Raw genomic sequence first — 19,905 nt, 5'->3', positions numbered from 1 at the left:
TTTTTCGAAGGAACGACGTGCCACAGAAAGGCCACCTTCAACGGCAAAGTCTTCATCCTTAAGCTGGTACAGCGCCGCACCGTAGACCGCAAAGTCTTGAATGAAGCGGCTGTAGTGATTAACGCTCCAATAAACGACTGCATGCCCTTCTTGCTCGTCGGAAACGAAAGCTCGGTAATGGCCGCAAGCTTCTTCGGATCAGCCCTGATACCTTCTGGCAAAATTTTATGCGACAGAAAGGCCACCTTGGGCTGGTAGAAGATGCTCTTGGTGAAGCTAATGCTGATCCGACACTGTGCAAATCTTGCCAGCAATCGATCCAGCGTCGCCAGACAGCTGTCGAAATCCTCGCCACCGAAGCAAATATCATCCACAAACGATCGTCGACCAAACACAGGGGCCAGCGATGATTCGTCTGGTTCCCCGTTCGTAAACATGTCAGCGACGGGGCTGTTGACGAGTTGTAGTACAGGGTCGGCCTCCACCGGTGCTTCGCAGTCTGCCGCGAACTTCGTTTGAAACGAACCCTCGGTGCTTGGCCCACTACGTTCCTTGGCCTGTTCTTCAGCTAAACGCATCTTCTCCGAGTATTCAAACCAGCCTCCTTTAGGTTGAACGAACCCCCAGAGTGCGCTGTCAATCATACGTTGGTAGATCATCGGCGCGCTCTTTAACCCGAAGGGCATGCGTAACCACTCGAAATGTCCGAGTGCGCAGACAAACGCCGACACTTTACGTGCTCGCAAGGTCATCATGACCGCCCAGAAGCCGCTTGCAGCATCCAACGAGCAGAACCATAGGTAGCACTCGAGATCGGTCAACGGATCGTCGACTAGCGGGATTGCATACTCCATGATTGCGGTAATGGCTTTCACCATCTTGTAATCGATGCAGAGCCGGATGTCCAGCCAGTTCTTTTTCATCACAATCACGATCGGCGATGCCCATGGACTGTCTGAAAAGACGATCAGTCCTGCTCGCAGCAAAGCGCGCAGCAGCTCATACAGTTTGCCGACAAAATCGTAGCGGCACGCGCTGGGCACGCTGTTTACTTGGGACGTGCCCCTGTGTGTCGATATCGCATACCGCGCCGTAGGCTGGCGGCGGCATTGCGTTACCACTAGCAACATGATGTGCTCGTGGTTCTTCAGCGTCGCGACCAGACGTTCCCTGCGATCGGTCGACAGCTGGGGGTCAGCAACATTGGACGCATTGTAGTCTATTGTCGTGTTGATTTCTTCGGTAAGGTCCGGCAGGAATGCCAACTCCTTCGCGTAGTCTTCTAGGCCAATGTTGTTTGCTGGGGTTCGTAGAAGTCATTCCTTGCGTTCTCCGTTGCTTCATTTCCTTCGGTTGTTAATACTCGAGCAACCGAGATGTACGTCTCGTCCAAAGTCGCCACGGACTCTTCTCTCGACTCAAAATCGTCATCCGCCTTGAGTTGAACACTCGATACCGGGTCCATCTCCTTCCCATGATGGTTTTCCATCTCTGGGCCATCTGCCGAGTCTTTGTTCGCAATGTTGAATGCGCAGGCAACCGACATATTGGGCTGTTGACTTTTGTTCAGCGCCTCGGTCGGCCGTTGTTTTGACAGTTCGGCATTCGCACCAATCTCGCAACGAACACTCGGTGCCGTATTCACCACCTTCAGTGCGACGTCTGCATCCTCTGGACCAACCACCGATGCTTCGTTCGCAAATTTGGCTGCGCACAAGGCCGGGACAACATCGTGTAGACTGGTGTATCCATCTGATCCAGTGCTGTCACTTGTCGCTTCCGTTGTCACCCCAGACTTGAAACGAATACTCGTTGGTGTATGTACAACGCTTATCGAGCTCAGTAGCTCGTGTGTACGCGCTACCAAGGCTTCGTTTGCATTATTACCTCCACCATGAGCTGTCGTGTAGGTGTCCAAAGGTTCTTCGGAAGGCTGACCATCGGCCGAGTCCCTGGCTGTCACCCCAGACGCCAGACAGGCTTCCACTCGTTCACGTTCCTCCAGGATCAGTGCCCAGCGCTCTGCACACGTCAGACGATCACTAGAATCCACTAGCGAGTCTTCTAGAGGTCGTGCTAGCACCCCACTGGGTTCTGGATAGTCTGGTCGATCAACTGCCGAAGGCTGAGTTGCAAGCCATTGCTCGTAGATTTCACACTCACGCTGAAACAGCTCGCGGTCTCTACAACCTTCGTAGGCCAACACTTACCAGTATTGGTACTTCTTGGAATTCAGACGCACATAGCCGTCACCTCGCGGCAAATCCCCATCTGGTATTCACATCGCGATCGAGTCGTTTGCTGGTAGGTACACATCGGACACATTGGTCAACCGAATGCTCTGAGGCCATCCACGTCGAAACCTCGCCACTGACGGGATTAGCTTGTTCGTTCGACGAACCCACCGTACGTGGTCTTCTAGCCCGACTTGACGCTTCGCTAGTCGATATTCTCGCCGCTCGTGCGCTTGAATGTCCAAACGATCGGGTGGCCCGGCATTAACATGGGAGCCGTACTCTTCGCTGTCGATCATGTTCTTGGTCTGGGTCAGTGGGATTTGAACTTCGTGCGGCAATTCCGCTGCGCCGTGAAACAGGTCTAACCGGATCCCAGCCGGGATCATAAAGTCGGTCCCGAGTACCACGTCGACGCCTGCACTATGCGCCATTACCCACATCTCGAATTCGTACACCATCTCCCATCCGAGCGTAATCTTGACGCACGCTCGTCGCGTCGTAGACACCTTGTCTTCATTAATTCCTTGAATGTCAATGCGGCGTCCGTGATCGGGTACATCTCGGAGCCGCAGCTTCTTCACAAAGGCGTCAGTGATCACACTAGTTCGCTCCTGTGTCGAGGAGGATCCTCGTTCGCTGATCTCTTACAGCGCCTTGCACCAGAGCTCTCATTCTGATTCGTCGGTCGAATTTTTTGGCCGACCACCACCCCTGTCTCTCGCCAGGGTTCAACTTCATCATCGTGGAGTGACCCTTTTGCTCGTCTCGCGCTGCACTCGAAACCACGCCGAACGAACCCTCGCTGGTGCCCTCATCAGCATCAGCACACTCCACTCTCTCTCCAACACCTCCACCGGAGATTCTACTCCTCTCCTTTTCATTTTCCGTCGCGCTCACACTTGTTACGTAATTATCAGGCCATTAACTCTGCCCCATGAAAGCAAAGATACACTCTGCTTCCATTGAAGGCTCGGTTAACTGTGGTAGCCCGATAGGGGCCAACCCAGTTGTAGTTGGCGGGCTGCCTACTTTAAATGACGTTCTTGAACGAAGGCCTTGAGCTCTGGCGGGAGTTCTTTTTCGTGCCTTTAGTACGCACGAATTTGGCAAGGTCTTGGAAGTTGCTGAAAAGTTCGCATTGTCCAGCATCGTGGGGTTGCTTGCAGAACTTGCATCGCTTGTTACAGTAGTGGGCGGAGTGACTCATGCCGCCACACACCGCGCATGGTCCGTTCTGTAAGAGTCGGTTGTCGCGGTTGAAGTCACGTCGACCGCGTTGGTCCTGATTGAACCCACAGCCACCACCTCGGCGATCTTGATTGAAGCTATTCTCGCAATCAGGCGTGTTTCCACGAGGTTGACGGCTGTCTGAACTTGCATAAACGCCTTCAGCGGCTGCGCGGCGCCCATTTGTATAAGCAACGACGAGGTGTCGGTCATACTCGTCCAATGAGAAATTATCTTCCATATTTTCGGACTGATAGTCGTCATACTCGTCTTGAAAATCGCCGTAAGTGCTCCGATCTTCATTTGAATACTCTGTACCCCTAGGAACGGCTTCACGACCCTCTAATTCAACTAGTAGGTCATCCACCGTGGCTTCAATGAGCGTCACTATTGGTTTATTGCGGTTGTCATCGCGGCGACGGTCATCACGCCGATTGTTGCGGGCGTACGCATCGTCGCGCCGCGCATCAGGCTACTTTTTGGAGTATCGATACTCACTGTTACGGTTGCCCATTCCCTCCTTACCCTTGAGAACATCTTCGATGATCTCTTCGAGCTCGTGAATGTTGGTGACTCGAGTGTGGAACAGACTCTCCGCCAAATTGTCATCGTCGCACGCTGCAAGGAACTGCTGTACGTGTTCTTTCGCGTCGCGACCACTCTTCTCGAAGTGTAGACGGGCGGTCCGAGCGTAGCCATTGAGCCTGTTTATGTAGTCGCACAGATGTTCGTTACGTTCCCGCTTTGCAGAGTAGTAACGGGACAGTGCCGTCTGCGTGAACTGCGAGCAGTAGTAGCAGATGAATGCATCGCTTAGCAGCTTCCACTTGCGCTTCGCCTTCTTCGGAAGTTGACGGAACCAATGAATGGCTCCGTCCCGGAGACTAAGCTCAAATGGAATGCACCATTTGTCGGCATCTGTGTGGGTTCCAGTCATTTCATAGACGAACCAACGGAGCCACTGCATACAGTTCTCGCTCTTGTTGCGAGAGCCTGAGAACGGCGTGATGCGATCCAACGGTCGGTGCGATGCCATCTCAATCCTCGGTGTCGGGTCCAAGTCGTTCAGCGTCGCCAGCTCATTCATCTGACGCACCAACTCGACTTGAGGGTCTTCCTCGTCGAACGTACGCACCAAAATGTCATCGTCACTGGACGAACCATCGCTGTCGACTTGACGACGTCCGGCACCACCGTTTGGAGCTTGCGCACCGCCTCGGCAACCGAACGAACCCTCGATACCAGCGTAAACACGTTGCATACGGCTCTCCGAACGTGGCGTAACCATGTGCGAGTCTTGAAAGTACGGTGAAACTTCGGTAGTGCCAAAGGCACCACGCTCAGCTCCACGCTTGGTCGGGGGAGTACGTTCGTGTCGTTGGGGTGTCTGCGGCAGCGGAATCGTGGACGGATCTTCATCTTGAACGATCGTTCGACTCACAGGCTGCTTTCCAGCGTTGATGCCAACAGCGCCAAACGCCTTCCGAAGCTTCTTCTTCCATTTCTGGAGGGCAGCTCCGGCTTCATGAGGACTCCAATCTTAGAGCGACATTGTCGATGGGTACGTCTCATTCTCGAAGCCCCGCGACAACAGTAGCGAAACTGAATCCTCGGCAACTTGACTAGTCGACACCGAGTTGAGTGGGTATTGAAGTTCCTGCGCAAGCGCAGGCCAGTCGGCCTTTCTCTTGGGGATAGGCTTGAACAGCTGCATCCACTCATCATTCTGCATCAGCGCTTGTACGCGGTCGAAACCGCGCTTGGTGGCTGGTGTATCACCGTTGATAGGTGGGCGAGGTGCTTTCAGCAATGCTGAATGCTTTGCACTCGCCACAGAAGGTTTAGAACCCTCGGTCCCATCGTCATATTCTTCATAGGCCGGTTCCGGTCCCGCTTCGTCATCTAGCTCGTCGGCGAGGTTCCCCTGGTCGCCCCGCTCAGCCCTGATGATAGCGTGGCCGTCTCCGGTATCGCTGCGCCTGGCTCTGGAGCCGGCGTTTTGTCTTCATAATCTTCATAATCGTGGGCGTCAGGACCGATGTCTGCCTCGTCGTCAAAGCTCACCGAAAGCTCGGTGGCGGCTGCAAAGCGCGCTGTCGGGCTTGAACTCTCGTTGCGAGCCCCGCCAGACTTGGCAGGCGTAACTGGTACCGTCAGTTGTCCTTTCACCATGTTTCTTATTTTGTGTTTTCTTGTTCCTCTTCTCTTGGTAGCTCGTAAACTGGAAGGCCATACGAACAGCTCACAATGGTCACAATCTGTTTCTGGGTCGCGGGACCAGTTGTGGTGTTGGAATTCCCACGTGAACTCTAGCTGCAAATGTAGTTAGGACGTTCCCACAGCAATACGTCTACTAGGATAGTAAACGATCGTTCGGGCGGACCTGAAGACCCCAGTTCTGCCCTTGCACCGGGACAAACTGGACTTTGTAAACTACTTATATAGGCCAACCAGTAAAAATAAGAACACGCTACTAGCACGAGCAAAGCTAGTATGTGTTATGAATCCTCGTGGTCCCAACAGCGGAAGGGTACCAGGCACGGGTAAGCCTTTTACGAGGTCACCGAGTGTTCAACACTCGGTTGGAAGAATAAAAGGGAGGCAATACAAGCACTCCCAGTCGTGCAAATAGGCAACAATAAGCCGTCACGTAAAACCTCCCGATAGTAATCGGCCAAAATACACAGTCTCTTGGCCTTGCCGGATGAACCCTCGCTACAGAGCTTTGAGTTCACCGACAGGCATAACACACTCAAACAAGCTTGACCAGACGCTTACCTTGAAGCCGGGCGTTGCTCTGTGTGCTTGAGTGGAAATTCTGTTCTGTATTTATGTTTACCCTTTCGGGTCTATTCCTAATAAGAAGTCCTAATCAAATATACAAATATCAAGTGAACAATGATCCGTTATGGATCTTCTTGCACGCCAAGCGTCGTCCGCACCGTTGCATGAGTATCGTTAACGGCCCACGCACTGTCCCAGACGGTGAACGTGCCTTCAAAGGATCGTTGAGTCTTCCGCGAACTCATCCCAACCACCACCGAGGGTTCGTACCGTAGATGGTCTGTTCTTGGCCGCTGAATGCGAATCGGGCCAATCCATTATTAATAATAAGGACAGCCTGGATTCAGTGACATATGAACCGTATCCAATATCCGTTGAGAGCTCGGTAGTGACGCGGTCGAGTCCCTTGCACCTTGGCGTCACCGTACATCACATGACCGAGGGTTCGTCGCTTGAACATCTTGGGCGGTGTCACGTCTTTGTCGACGGGCGATAATCCGCAACTATGGAGAAATCACTACACCACACAGTCGCCGGGGGCGGTACCCAGGCCGTTACCGGTGATTGATATGACGAAAGCGTATCATGGCGGGTATTAATTGTAAATTTGAAGAGAAAAAAAGATCGCCCGGTTGATGCTGGTCGTTTAGCTCGCGTAACATGAAATAATTGCGCCTTTAATCGCAGACTCAAGCCACTTGCTTTCCTTTTCACTACCGGTATGGATGAATATCATCAATTCTCCGACCCTACTTAATTTTAGTATTTGCATTAATCACCAAATATCCGTTTTTATTTATTAGACAGCCAATCGTACGGTCTTGACAAAATTGTTTGGCCGATCCAAATGATAAGGGTTAGGTTGGTCCTCGTTGGAGTTGGCTCCGACATATCGGGTCGGAGGGAGCGTCCGGTTTTTGATATCCTTTTACAAACTGTAAATCATTCACATATTTATCGAATAACGTGAAAGCTCCGACATCTCCGACTCAGTATGATCCTCAACGATCTTGCGCCCGCCAACACGAAGCGCGTGAAGTCGGACGTCATAGCGGTCCAGCGTATTGAGGCGAGTGTAGTCGCGAAAGGGGCATCCGTGAATGAGCTTCTTGCATGGTCGTCTCACCTGTCCAGCAACACAAGCCCGGATGGGAAACCCAATATGTTAACCCCTCCAATACCTTCAGCAGATATAACGAAGTACCCAGTATTTCGTCAGCAATCGGCTTTGATTGGGCAGTTAATCCAAGTCAGCCAAAAGCTTGACGCCCGACTGTCTACCATGGAGTCAAAGATCTACAACAAGCGCGAACGAGCTGAATCAGCAGAATCAGGAGACAACACAAGTGAGGGAGCGGTAAGCAATACGCATACAGTAAAGCGAAGACGTACCTCTGCAGCTACGAGCTTCAAGGACGCATGGTACTCTTGGTTCGCGCAAGAACCTCGAATGTGGCGCTCGACAGACGCGTCTACAAAGCACACAAGGTCTACCTTCAAGATGATCGTGACGTTCATGAAGCTGTTCCTCCCCGAAGGTCTCAAGCTGAACGAAAAACCACCAACGTATCGCGATGAAGTGCTGGCCTTGAGGACACAAGATGAGGGAAAGCTGCTAGCTTTCCTTCAAGATCACAAGATCACCGCTCGTGGAGCCCAAAATGTCTTGAAGTCCATGCGTAAGCTCCACTAGAGCGGCATTCTCAACGATCATATCCGTAGCTAGGACCAACTTCACGCTGCGGGACGCATCACCGACCCTGCACCTTTGCATACGAATAAAGTCATAGCGTTAGATTGCTTCCAGTAATAACACGCTAGTTGCCTTGTCCAGTCGGCTCCTATCGATTTGCTCAACCTTGAAATCATTCTGCAATTTACACCCCACCTTACAGTCCGACTGCTCATCATGCCAACGATCAAGCCGATCAAGCACCCTGTTAGCTCCTGGAAAGAGTTCAAGACCCTATGTATCACAACAGGCAAGGCGTACAAGCTTCGCCTGGATGATGAGGCGATTCGTCACCTCCGACTTACCTTGAACACGATCGTCGCATCAGCAAGCCTTCTTCTCGAAGACATCCAAGTCGCCTACGAAGCCATGAAGGAGCAGAAGAAGCGACGGGCTGGCCTTGACGATGTTCGCGAATGGCTTGTCGAGCCTCCTCCATCTGAAGATGACGACGATCATGTAGGCGGCGAGAAGAAGCACCACGTACGCAAGGTGATGACGTGGAAGCGCGAGAAGCGGCAGACGTACTACATCGTAGACTGGCAGCCGACGTGGGGGCCGAGGGAGCACATCCACAAGTCTGTTGCTGTTGCCTTCGAAAAGGAGCGCCGCCTTCTTGCTCGCAAGCAAAGGACGAGGCTGTGGAGGACAACTCACTCAACGACGCAGAAGGTAACGCAGCGTAAGCAGTAAGAGCTAATACTGGGTGTGTTACATGCTTAAGAAGCATTGACTAAACTTATGCATTGGTAGCACCGTATTGAACACTAAGCTTAACCTCCATGTGGAACAGCAAAGTTAACCTCGTTACAGAGTACACGAAATACGCATATGAGTGCTGCGTCAAAACACAAAAAGCTTAACCTCCTTTTAGAACAGCAATGTTAGCCTCAACGCAAGCAAGCACACAACGCATAGACGGCAGAGGTGGCCACATATCGCACATACACGAAATTAACAAACACGCAGATAATTAATTTAGCGGAACGATGATAAAGCAGTAGCGGTTGGCTAGCGGTTGGGCGACTTGTCCCTTACCAGAAAAAAAAACAAGAATGAAGCTTTGTTTTTTTTGCGGCCCCACAGGCGAACCGTTTCGAGACAACCTTACTGATAAGGGTTTACCCACGTAGCCAGTCGTTGCTAATAGTAATTACTGTAAATAAGTGCCGTAAAAAGGAATGATCTGCTTCAATTAGTGGACTCCGATTTCTGACCCGGGGCCTCACTTCGCTTTTTGCAGAGTAGAGTGAGCACCCATCCGGGCTTGAAAAATGCATAACCAGTAAATTGTCGTTTTCTTAGCCCACAGACCCTTTCAGAGCCTAAGATTGCGGCTACAAACTCGCTACAAACTCGCTTCAAACATATTTCTGGCCTCGCCTATCCCAAAACCTGGTCCCCTAAGCTTCTTACACAACTAGTACACAAATACATAACTTGAACACAATTATGGACTGCTTTTGTTACGGTCGGAGGTCGGAGGTTTTATGTTATGGACTATTAGGGCAAAGCTTCATCGTAGATTAATACCTGTGATGATCTGATGCAAACCGTTCTTTTTATAAGCTGTCTAGCTTAGGTAATGTATACTTTTGCGTGTACTACGACGCACATTTATCTTGGCGAACTTAAAGCATTTTGGTCTGTACGTACTTCATTTCTGAAGCACTACCAGGAATAGGTTATATGTAGGAAGGAATAGAGCTTGCTTCCTAGATCATTTTCTTGAGACGATGACAATTTATTTTATACTACATCGACATATTCCTGGTATGCTACGGTCAAGTAGTACGAACAGCCTAATAGGGATTAATTCGGACCATCTTTGGTGCGTTCCTAATGTTAACGCATATAAAAATGAAATGAACGGCCTTATAAAATCATCATTTCGAATCGATGGTTTTAGAGCTACTATCCTCGCAGGTAAAATTACCGGGCTAATTAATTCTAGCAGAAGATACAAAAAGGGTACTGTAGCTCCATATATTTATATTCGGTTGAACTTTTTTACTTTTTAATATTAAATATAGAATTCACAAAAGAGCGCACTATCCCATAAAGTCATTTGTAGAGTGGTAATCTACACATAATGGCACGACCTCATTGGTAGATTACCACTTTTAGATTACCACTCTACCAATGAGGTCGTGCCATTATGTGTAGATTGATTCTACAAAAGCTTCATTATTAAACGAAAGATAAAAATAGAGTCCAACGTAATTTCGATTACGTTGGACTCTATTTTTATTACCAATGAGGTCGTGCCATTATGTGTAGATTGATTCTCGCAGAATGAACTTTCGCCTCCCATCATTTTGGTCCGAAAAAAATCTGTATTACTTAAGTATTGGCTAAAGATTGGTTACTTGCATTCCCAGCTTTGGTTGCTCGTAGGAGTGCGTTTTACGGCCATCATTCTGTTTAATTTGTATTTCGTATTGGGTTACAAGCCACATCCCATTTCGTGTGGAAATGGTTACCACTCTACCAATGAGGTCGTGCCATTATGTGTAGATTACCACTCTACCAATGAGGTCGTGCCATTATGTGTAGATTGATTCTACAAGAGCTCCATTATTAAACGAAAGATAAAAATAGAGTCCAACGTAATTTCGATTACGTTGGACTCTATTTTTATTACCAATGAGGTCGTGCCATTATGTGTAGATTGATTCTCGCAGAATGAACTTTCGCCTCCCATCATTTTGGTCCGAAAAAAATCTGTATTACTTAAGTATTGGCTAAAGATTGGTTACTTGCATTCCCAGCTTTGGTTGCTCGTAGGAGTGCGTTTTACGGCCATCATTCTGTTTAATTTGTATTTCGTATTGGGTTACAAGCCACATCCCATTTCGTGTGGAAATGGTTACCACTCTACCAATGAGGTCGTGCCATTATGTGTAGATTACCACTCTACCAATGAGGTCGTGCCATTATGTGTAGATTGATTCTCGCAGAATGAACTTTCGCCTCCCATCATTTGGTCCGAAAAAAATCTGTATTACTTAAGTATTGGCTAAAGATTGGTTACTTGCATTCCCAGCTTTGGTTGCTCGTAGGAGTGCGTTTCACGGCCATCATTCTGTTTAATTTGTATTTCGTATTGAGTTACAAGCCACATCCCATTTCGTGTGGAAATGGTTACTACGGAGTATATCGTACTGATGGTTGATGCGGATCTTTAAGCGATAGACCTCCAGAAAAGCTGACAAATTCAATCCCATATTAATGCTTCTTTATTATCAGGGCCATTACATTTATGGTGATCTCAGATGCTCAAAATTTTCCAGTACGCATTGAAGCACTTGCTTTCATCGTGCGAAACGTGTCAGCTTGCCCTACCGACCAACAAAATAATAATTTTAATGTATTCGAAGATTATTATCCAGAACCATACTCGAACAGTACAACTAGAGAAGAATTATGTATAACTTGGTTCTTACGGTGTCTGAATTTAAATCAATGCTCGAGCATATAAGCGTGTACTATCGTTTCATAATTGTTTTTAGCAACGTTAAACGAATCGAGAGTAGATGTAACGACGCACCAACGTCACAGCCAGCGATGGCCATGATGTTGGTACCAATGCGTCCTACTTTCTTCTATTTTCTTCCTACTTGTCTTTGCTGTTTTTGGTCGGGTTGGAGTAGCGCCCTCCCGGTAGATGGCGCCGAGGCTCAGCTCGGCGCCACTCTGCGGACGCCGTCCTCGTGGCAGCGTCTAGCTTTGACGGGACTGTGTAGGCGTCTCTGTGGGCAAGGTAGTGCGGTGATGTACACTGTGGTCTCGATCACGGCGCGCAGAAGGCTTCGCTGCGACTATGACCGGGCTCGCCGTAGCGAGCGGGCCATTAACGGCATGGACCAGGAAGATGAACTGGACGCGCATCGAGGCCAAGGCGTAGGGCGGACTCCAGCGATGGACTTTGTACTCAGTGAACAGCGGACGAAGGTCTCGGCGAGGGAGGCAAAAGGAACCAGAACAGATACTACAGATCGAGCCACTCGGCGTCGAACCTGTTACCGTCCGGTGAGTCGTATACGTGCAAGGCGAAGAACAGATACTACGATCATGGCACAAAAGCAGTTGGCACCGGTTGGAAACAGGACCTGAGGCTGCCCGACACTGAAGAAGAGACCGGAGCAGGAGAGCGGCACAGCAAGCATCATTTTCACTAAGGACGAGGGGGAGGGAGGGGAAGCACGGAGAGCCTAACATTCCTCCCAGCGGTATTATCTTCAGATCCACCGGATCCATGGCGTAATCAATATGGTCACCCTATTATGGGTACAATCATCTGGATCCAGGTTGCTTGGATCCACTTCACTGAAGTGTACACTCGTCATGGATCTGAGCTCTCCAATCATCCAACATCTTCTTGCAGTCGTCTGTGATCTCCATTGTCCCACGAAAGTATGAAATCCACTGTATCCATCATCCCAGCATCCTGGATCCAGGTCGTTCTATGCGGGATCCTCCCTCCTTGGATCCGAACTCGGAAGTATGGGATCCGGGCCACCTCGCGGTGGATCTTGACTTCTCACTAGCCGTGGCTGCTAGATCCACCTTCAGATGGCACCTACCATCATTCCTTCGTAGGATCCACACTCGATCCACCCGTATATAGTATATCCCATATCCAACTAAGTGAATCCAGGTAAGGGTGGATCCGAGATAGGTCTTGGTGGATCTTGCCTTCCCGTACATCACTCATACCAGATCCATCGTCATTTCATACGGGGTGTTGTTCGTCATGGCTAATCCACCACAGACAACTTGCATCCGCGCCGGACAACCCAAATCCTCTCTAATCACTTGAAATTGTCACTGATTCGGGATAGTGACCCCGCGTTAGGTCCATTCTCTTATTTCTGAGAAAGCACTTCACCACATTTTTATACCCCGCTGACTAGCAATATAGAGTCTAGCACGGAGTATGTAGGCTACGCGATAAATGTAATACATTACATTACATTGTCTTTGCTGACTGCCAACTGTCTTCTTAAGTTGCCAATGAGCGGCCAGGCAGACACACGCCTGACCGGAAGGCAATCACCATGCTTGGACGAGTATTGCCAAACATGGAACTTCAATGACAGTCATTCTTTTTCATTTGAATTCACTATGAAGATTCTGACCCGGTTCAAATGAACCGCGGCTCACTACTACGCTACGCTACTTCAAGATTCGACTCAAGGACTACTTAGAATCTAGTACAGTGAAATGCATATACTTACATAGGATACCAAGGGATTGCTAACAAGCACTTCCTCGTAGCCGACAAACAACTAATCATTTCAATCTCACTTTCCAATTTACCTTCTTCGAGGCACATCAGTAGCCTTCTACGCCTTACCTTCAAGTCCCCATCGTTGGACTCTCGCCGCCCTCCTCCGCTTTGCTCCTCGCCTCGCGACTCGTTCCTCGTCGCTGTTCCTCTGCGCCGTGCTCTCACCAGTCGTCACAGTAGAGCTATAGCTTGTTCAAGGAAGTAAATTTGGGCTAAACGATAGAGTACTAAGTATGCATTTTTTGTCGGCTTTGTGCTAGACGTTATCGTTCTCGCCTTGTCTACTATTGGTTTAGACCTAGATGATATATTGTTTCTATATCGAGCGTCGCTTGCTTTACATTGTGCGTTCTCGGAGGGAATATTTCTGTCCTAAGCTTTTATCATTATTTTCTCGGTTTTATTAGTGCCTACTAAGCCGCGTGGATTCAGCACTAAGCTCACAGTAAGCCGCGCATTCACGTGAAAGATTCCATTTTTGAAGACATTTTGGGACAGTGCAACAGTTATGGTGCCGTTTTTAGGTACGTTCTAGTACATACCAGAGAATTGGGCGATTTTTGATATTTAGATTAGGAATGCGCTTTTGATAAAACCAATGAGGTCGTGCCATTATGTGTAGATTGATTCTACGAGAGCTCCATTATTAAACGAAAGATAAAAATAGAGTCCAACGTAACTCCGCAGGATGTCGCTAGTATGAGTGACCATCATTGTGCTCGAGGTGGACGGAGTTACAAGCGACATCGTCTTCCGATATGAAATGATTGCAACCTTTTGATGAAGTTTTTTCGATTTAAATAATAAATTTAATAATATATTATTATTTTTTTTTTTATCATTTTTTCTTTTTTCAGGTTTTATTTCTTTTCGATATCTTAATTTTTTTTAAATAAATTCCATTTTGACGAAAGCAAATTTTGATGGGATAATTTTTAAATTAAATTTTTTTAAGATTTAATTTAAAAATTATCCCATCAAAATTTGCTATGTGTAAAAGGTGCTTTGGTTTAAGAATTCAGACCTCCGTTCAGGTCGTTGTAACAACTATGGATTTAAATCCAGAGAATTATGACGCTGGCATATAGCGATGTTATGGGAGTAGGAGAATGAAACCGGATTTTTTATCGAGAATTTCCCAAGCGCGGCCACTGGAAAGCTACACTTTGAAGCTCTGGCGAATAGTATCCAAGAGACTATCCTTCATTTCCAAAGACTCCATTTTGAACACTCGGACTTCTGTCGAGCACAGTTACATAAGATGAAGCGGTTAGCATGGTTATCGGGGGAGAGGGGCAATATTTCCGCTAGTGCTTTCTCTCACCTTCGCCACCAGAACTTCTTACTCCCGACACGCTGAAAGTGAATGCCTTGTCATCGCTTTTGTCGATGACAGCTTGTGGCTTTTCAAACTGTCATCGCGCCAGAACAGTAACCCTCAAGTAAGCACATCATTCCAACTCATGTTATCAATGGAAATAGCACCAACCACGAGCTGCTGCAGCGGAGGAGAGCCCTCTTCAGCGTCATCTTCACTTTTCCACATTAAAAAGCGATACGGGCGATACACCATGAAGTAGGTCTAGTAGAACATAAAAGCAGTACGTAAACAGCATCAGCAAGGAAGTACAAGACAACTTGGCATGGCGGGATGAAAGCACCTTAGCATAGTGATCTCCCTCGAGCTTCGATGAAATATTGCCAATCCACAGCGCGTGGTAGCGAAGACGGACTGCCGTTTCTTCGTCGTCTTCTTGCTGCCTCTTCCTCTGCTTCATGTACACAGTACGCTCAGGTCCATACAGATCAATTAAATCCTGGTCTGTAGGGAGCGATGACAGGTAATTCCACAGAACTTTTCGAACGCGCTTGCTAGTTGGGGCATCGTCCACAAACACCGCACCAAATTCCGTAAGCCCAAATAGAAGAATTGCCCAACGCCCTCGAATAACCGAAAAAATGAGCGTCATTATCGCCAACACGACCAAAGCAGTTGCCGTTTTCCATGGATGGGTCCAGTTCAAAAGATTTTCAGCGCATGCTAGAGCTCCACACGCACGGCCAATCTCGTTCTGCAGCTGTCTGACAGTGTCTTTCACTTTCCAAAAGGCGTCAAAGAGGTTTGCTCCGATGATCTTGGACTTTTCTTTCTCGACCATGCTTTCGCACACAAACTCGGAAAAGCTGCGGTCAACATGACTAACAGGACGCTTTTTCCGTGCAATCGCTGGCTGGACAGGTATCAATTCCTTTCGCTCCGACGTGTCGTTGAGTAAGAGCTTATCACTCGAGAGCATCTTACTTCCTTCAGGGACCCGAAACTCAACACGCACTAGCATATAATCGTTCTCTGACTTCCCCGAGTTTCGTGGAATGCAATCCACGGAATCGTCTGCAACCGAAAAAGAAGACAGCGGAAGGAGCATCTCACTCGAGTTGTCACCTCGCTTGAGTAGACTATGAAGCGGGATCGTAGCACTCGCAGCTACTAAATCTGGTGTCTCCTTCGCTTCACCGCTCAATGAAATACACAAGTCGAACTGCAAAAGACCAGGAAAAGACGACCACGGCACCAGATCATCACGACCAGAAAAGTTTTTCCTAGACGCTTGTGGGATCGGAAAGTAGTAGGCATGGTGATCGACACCACAGGAAACAGACTCATGCCCTTCTTCTTTCAAGTTTCGCTGGTATGCAGAGCATTGATCGCACTTACAGGTCCGAGGATCATGACGCCAAGAAATGTTGGAATTTCGGAACGGAAGCACTTTCCGGATTGTCGCAGGAGGTATGGATCCGAAAGAAGAAAGAGAGCTTTTGCGCCACGTCGGCTTGCGGCTTTTCCCCACTACATTCGTCCAGGCGATAGTAGTTTCATCGTAGCCAGAAGGAATTAAAACCATGTCGCCCGTCTCCGACTTCTTGTCGTTGGGGCGATACTTGATACGAACGTAGAAGCCAAGCTTCGAGGATGAAACGTCCTTCAGATGGGACTGACTTTCCATAAGCAGACTGTCCGTTTTCTCGGAGAGGTGTGCCTCGTGAACAGCAACGTGCAAGTCCGCCAGTGGTCTGTACAGCTTCTGCGCCTCCTCGAGTTCACGTTCATATTCTTCATATCCAACCCAACGTGCGACATAAGCCCCTTCTAGACGCAGATGTAGACGATATAGCATATACAAGAGGATTCCTCCAAATACGTACGACAAGGCGTACTCCAGGTCGGCAAACACACAGCCGTACACGAACGCAGTAAAGAAAACTGCAGATTTCTTCTTGTTCTTCCATGAAATGACGCTGGCATATTCAGCATCAATCCCCTGGAAAAGCTTCACTGCCCGTCCAAACCGCTCGATTGTAATCCGCAGCGATTCCACCGAGAACTCCTTCTCCTCCCGTTCAAGTAGAGAAGAGTCGTTGTCCACCCGGACGCGCAGCAAGTCTTCTTTGTGTTCCACATATTCCAAATCGATGAGCACAAAGCCAAGATTCTCACCTAGTTGCTGTTTCGATCCCGGGGGTGGCGATAGCTTGTAATGGTCTTTGTCGCCCAGAATTGGCAACGCAGTCCACGAATCGTTGATTGCCGCTTGGTTCGCCTCATTGTTCAGGCTCAAGTGACGAAGTGGGTCCTGCAACTTCATCAGCACGGAATTCGTGCGAATAAACTTGTCAGCTTCGCGTTGAAGAAGCTGGAAGAGTGAAACATCCAGTTGTGCAATGCACTGATCCGAGTTGAAATCGATCACATAGATGCGAAAGATCGAGTTTGGGTGACGGACTTTAAAGCACAAGTGCTCCATGTACATTGGGTCGGCACTTTTCAGTACTGGGCTGGTCTCATGCACGATACCGTCGAAGTTAAGACGGCAATACGAGTCCCCTTCAAAAATGTTCTTCGCGTGGAAGTCGTCCCGACAGTGTTTAGTGCACAAGTGTAAGCCGCGGAAAGTCACGAAAAGTTCTCCGGATGGACGCGAAACGCCATCATTCAATACGCGAAAGTTGATTCCTCCGCGCTCTTTTTCCTCCTGATCTGCGCCTAATAATTCCTGGGCAACACATTCACACTGAATTGTAGCTTTCATCATGCAGCCTTTGTGCACGTCAATCCCGCACAGCTCACATCGATAACCCCAGATATTTTTCAGCGCATTCATAATTGTTCGGTCGCCTAAAATGCAACGCAACACACAGATGAGCAGTCAAAATAATCTTGATAATCACAGTCGTGACGTACACACTGCGCAAATCGGTATCGCAAGACCAATGATTTTGAGCTGATGGACACGAAACTTGTGCGCGTTGGTTGTACTGATCTCCCCCTCGGTCGGTACAAACTCGATCGCAAGCATAACCTTGGGCTGACCCGTGCTTTGGCTTAGCAGGGCTCGAGAAGACAGCGTAAACCATCTCTTGGCCTCAATGTTAGGGTATCGAAGTAACGGACTCATATCCACCAGCGTGCAAGCAATCTGGTCGTCAGCAAGGTAGTTGTAATTATACACCTCGACTTCCAGTAGCGGGATTGGTGTGATAGTGCTGTTGTACATGTGTGAAAACTGCATCGCGTTATCATGTGTGTTGATCCACACTGGATTACGGCCACCATTTTCAACGGGTTTGGTCTGCATTGGCTCCTTCCAAGGGAGCAGCGATAGCCTGGCATAAGGCGTCTGCTTGCCAATTATCTGCGTCCCTGGAAGTTCCATTGCACGATGCACCGTTACGTGGAAAGTGCCAGGCTTATTCAGACTCGACACTGGAGTCTTGGACATGCTCAGAAACTCTTCACGAGTTATGATATCGGGATGTTGCGCCAATACATCCGCAGTGAACTGCGCACAGCCTTGGTGCGTGACAATCCCCAGCTTCATCCACCGATACATACTTTCTGAAGCATCACCAGGCCATGACACTTCACACATATCACACGTTATCGGTTGATTTCCAGAGTCTCCAGTAATTTCTTCGATCTCCCCGCTCTCAAAGATCGGATCCACCTCTGGGAATTGGTCCAGCGCATCGGCTTCGCTACATTTGGTCGCGGAATGGGGGCTCGTGTGCCCATCCAGCGTCTGTTGCAGCTTCTTCAACGTCGGATTGGTAACACTCATCTTCTTAAGTCGGGACCTGGAGCAATCATGCGTTCACAGTCAGGATCGAGCCTTTAGCTAGAAAAAAATCAAAGGCAAAGAGTCTCACAGGGCTGCGCCGATTGGTGTCGTACCCTTGGGGTTCATCATTTCCGCTGCCACATCCTGATCGCGTGTGGCGAACTTCTCTAGCAGCGCGTCCAGTTCCGCCATCGAGCAGAGCCGCACTACTTCGCGCTCCGAGATAAACTTGCCTATCTCCTCATCACGAGGCACCAGAAGCCCCGTGGACTCATTCATAAACTGCAGATCCGTGTTCTCCAGCACCTGGTTAAGTTCCCACTCGGTCGCAGCCGAGATTAACGATTGCGTCTTGTTGCCCACAACGCGACGTTTCTTCCGGCCCTCGCACAGCCTGCAAAGATGCAACACAGTGAGAAACTTCATGAACAATTAGGACATACACTTCGCTGCCTTTGACATCTACCAAAAGCCGACGGTATCCGCGTCCTCAGCGTTCTTCTTGCCCCGGAAACGCAGCTCCATAGTCGTGGCAAATGCGATTGTGGCTTATTGCGAAAAGCGTTGATCGGGATTCTCTTTTTAAGTACGGTTTGCTATCTTCAACTTCGTACAGTATTTAATATGCCCAGCACAACTAGCAGTGATTCCGAGACGGTGCTGGGCGATGAAGACTCGCTCTTGTCTCCGTGCATTTGGATCCACTCAGCTACAATGGAGGACCGTCGACAGCCGCTGATGCAGCAGACGGTGGAGATATCAAATGAGGCGTGTTCTGGACAAGGATCAGCTCAAGGTATGTGGCAGGTGGCGGCGGGGGGGGGGGCTGCTGGCAACGCTGATCATACAAAATCGATGTGTGTGCAGGCTCAGATACAAAGTTTTGCTTGCAAAACACACGCAGAGAGCTTCGGCTGTCGCCCACGTCTCAGCTGAATGTGCTCTCGCAGATCAGTGAACTTGCGGATGCTCAGTCTAAACAACATGACGCACGTTCAGCAGCATCGCGGCCAATTCGACACGCGCAGCGTACGCATATGTGGTCACCGATTATGGCTGTGGGAAAGGGGAAGAAGAGGACGCGCACAGCCGTGTCTACCACCAAAATGAAGGCAAAGAAAATGAAGACGACGCAGAAGAAACCATCACGCTCGCAGGCAGAGCGGCTTGCAGAGGACATGCAGGGCTGGGAAACGTGCAGCGGTGCGTCAGAGGCCTACCAGTCATGCTCTATTCAGCTTTGATGTAATGAACTACTATTTCGTGTGCAGAGGGAGAGTGGCTGGCCGTCGACACGGACGAAGAAGTGGATCAGTGGGTCTTCGATGCCATCTCGGATAGTGATTTTGAGGCATGATTCAAGATGTCTAAATAAAGGGAACTAGCGCGAGCAATTGTCGCCTCACTTCCGGTGAAGAGAGACTCGACGTATGCGGACACCACTTTATGCCGCTGACTATCAAAGCTGAGCGCAGTGGCTACGCGAACTAGTAATACATACATGTTTACGTTACA

At 49.0% G+C, this 19,905-nt stretch overlaps 1 protein-coding gene across 1 annotated transcript; it reads right to left on the bottom strand.

The window, feature by feature from the left end:
- Window positions 1-14,711: 14,711 nt before the first annotated feature.
- PITG_19750 (uncharacterized protein) lies at window positions 14,712-18,915 on the bottom strand (the record flags this gene model as incomplete). The annotated part of the gene is made up of 6 exons (XM_002895919.1): window positions 14,712-14,855; window positions 14,935-15,623; window positions 15,705-17,447; window positions 17,514-18,406; window positions 18,479-18,784; window positions 18,857-18,915. 6 exons carry the CDS (start codon window positions 18,913-18,915, stop codon window positions 14,712-14,714), a joined length of 3,834 nt encoding a protein of 1,277 aa, XP_002895965.1.
- Between the last annotated feature and the right edge of the window lie 990 nt (window positions 18,916-19,905).

The sequence above is a fragment of the Phytophthora infestans genome, genomic scaffold (assembly GCF_000142945.1).
Source record: "Phytophthora infestans T30-4 supercont1.121 genomic scaffold, whole genome shotgun sequence".
Classification (NCBI taxonomy): domain Eukaryota; phylum Oomycota; class Peronosporomycetes; order Peronosporales; family Peronosporaceae; genus Phytophthora; species Phytophthora infestans.
The sequence above is the reverse complement of the archived record's forward strand: the minus strand, read 5'-3'. Positions and strand labels throughout refer to the sequence as shown.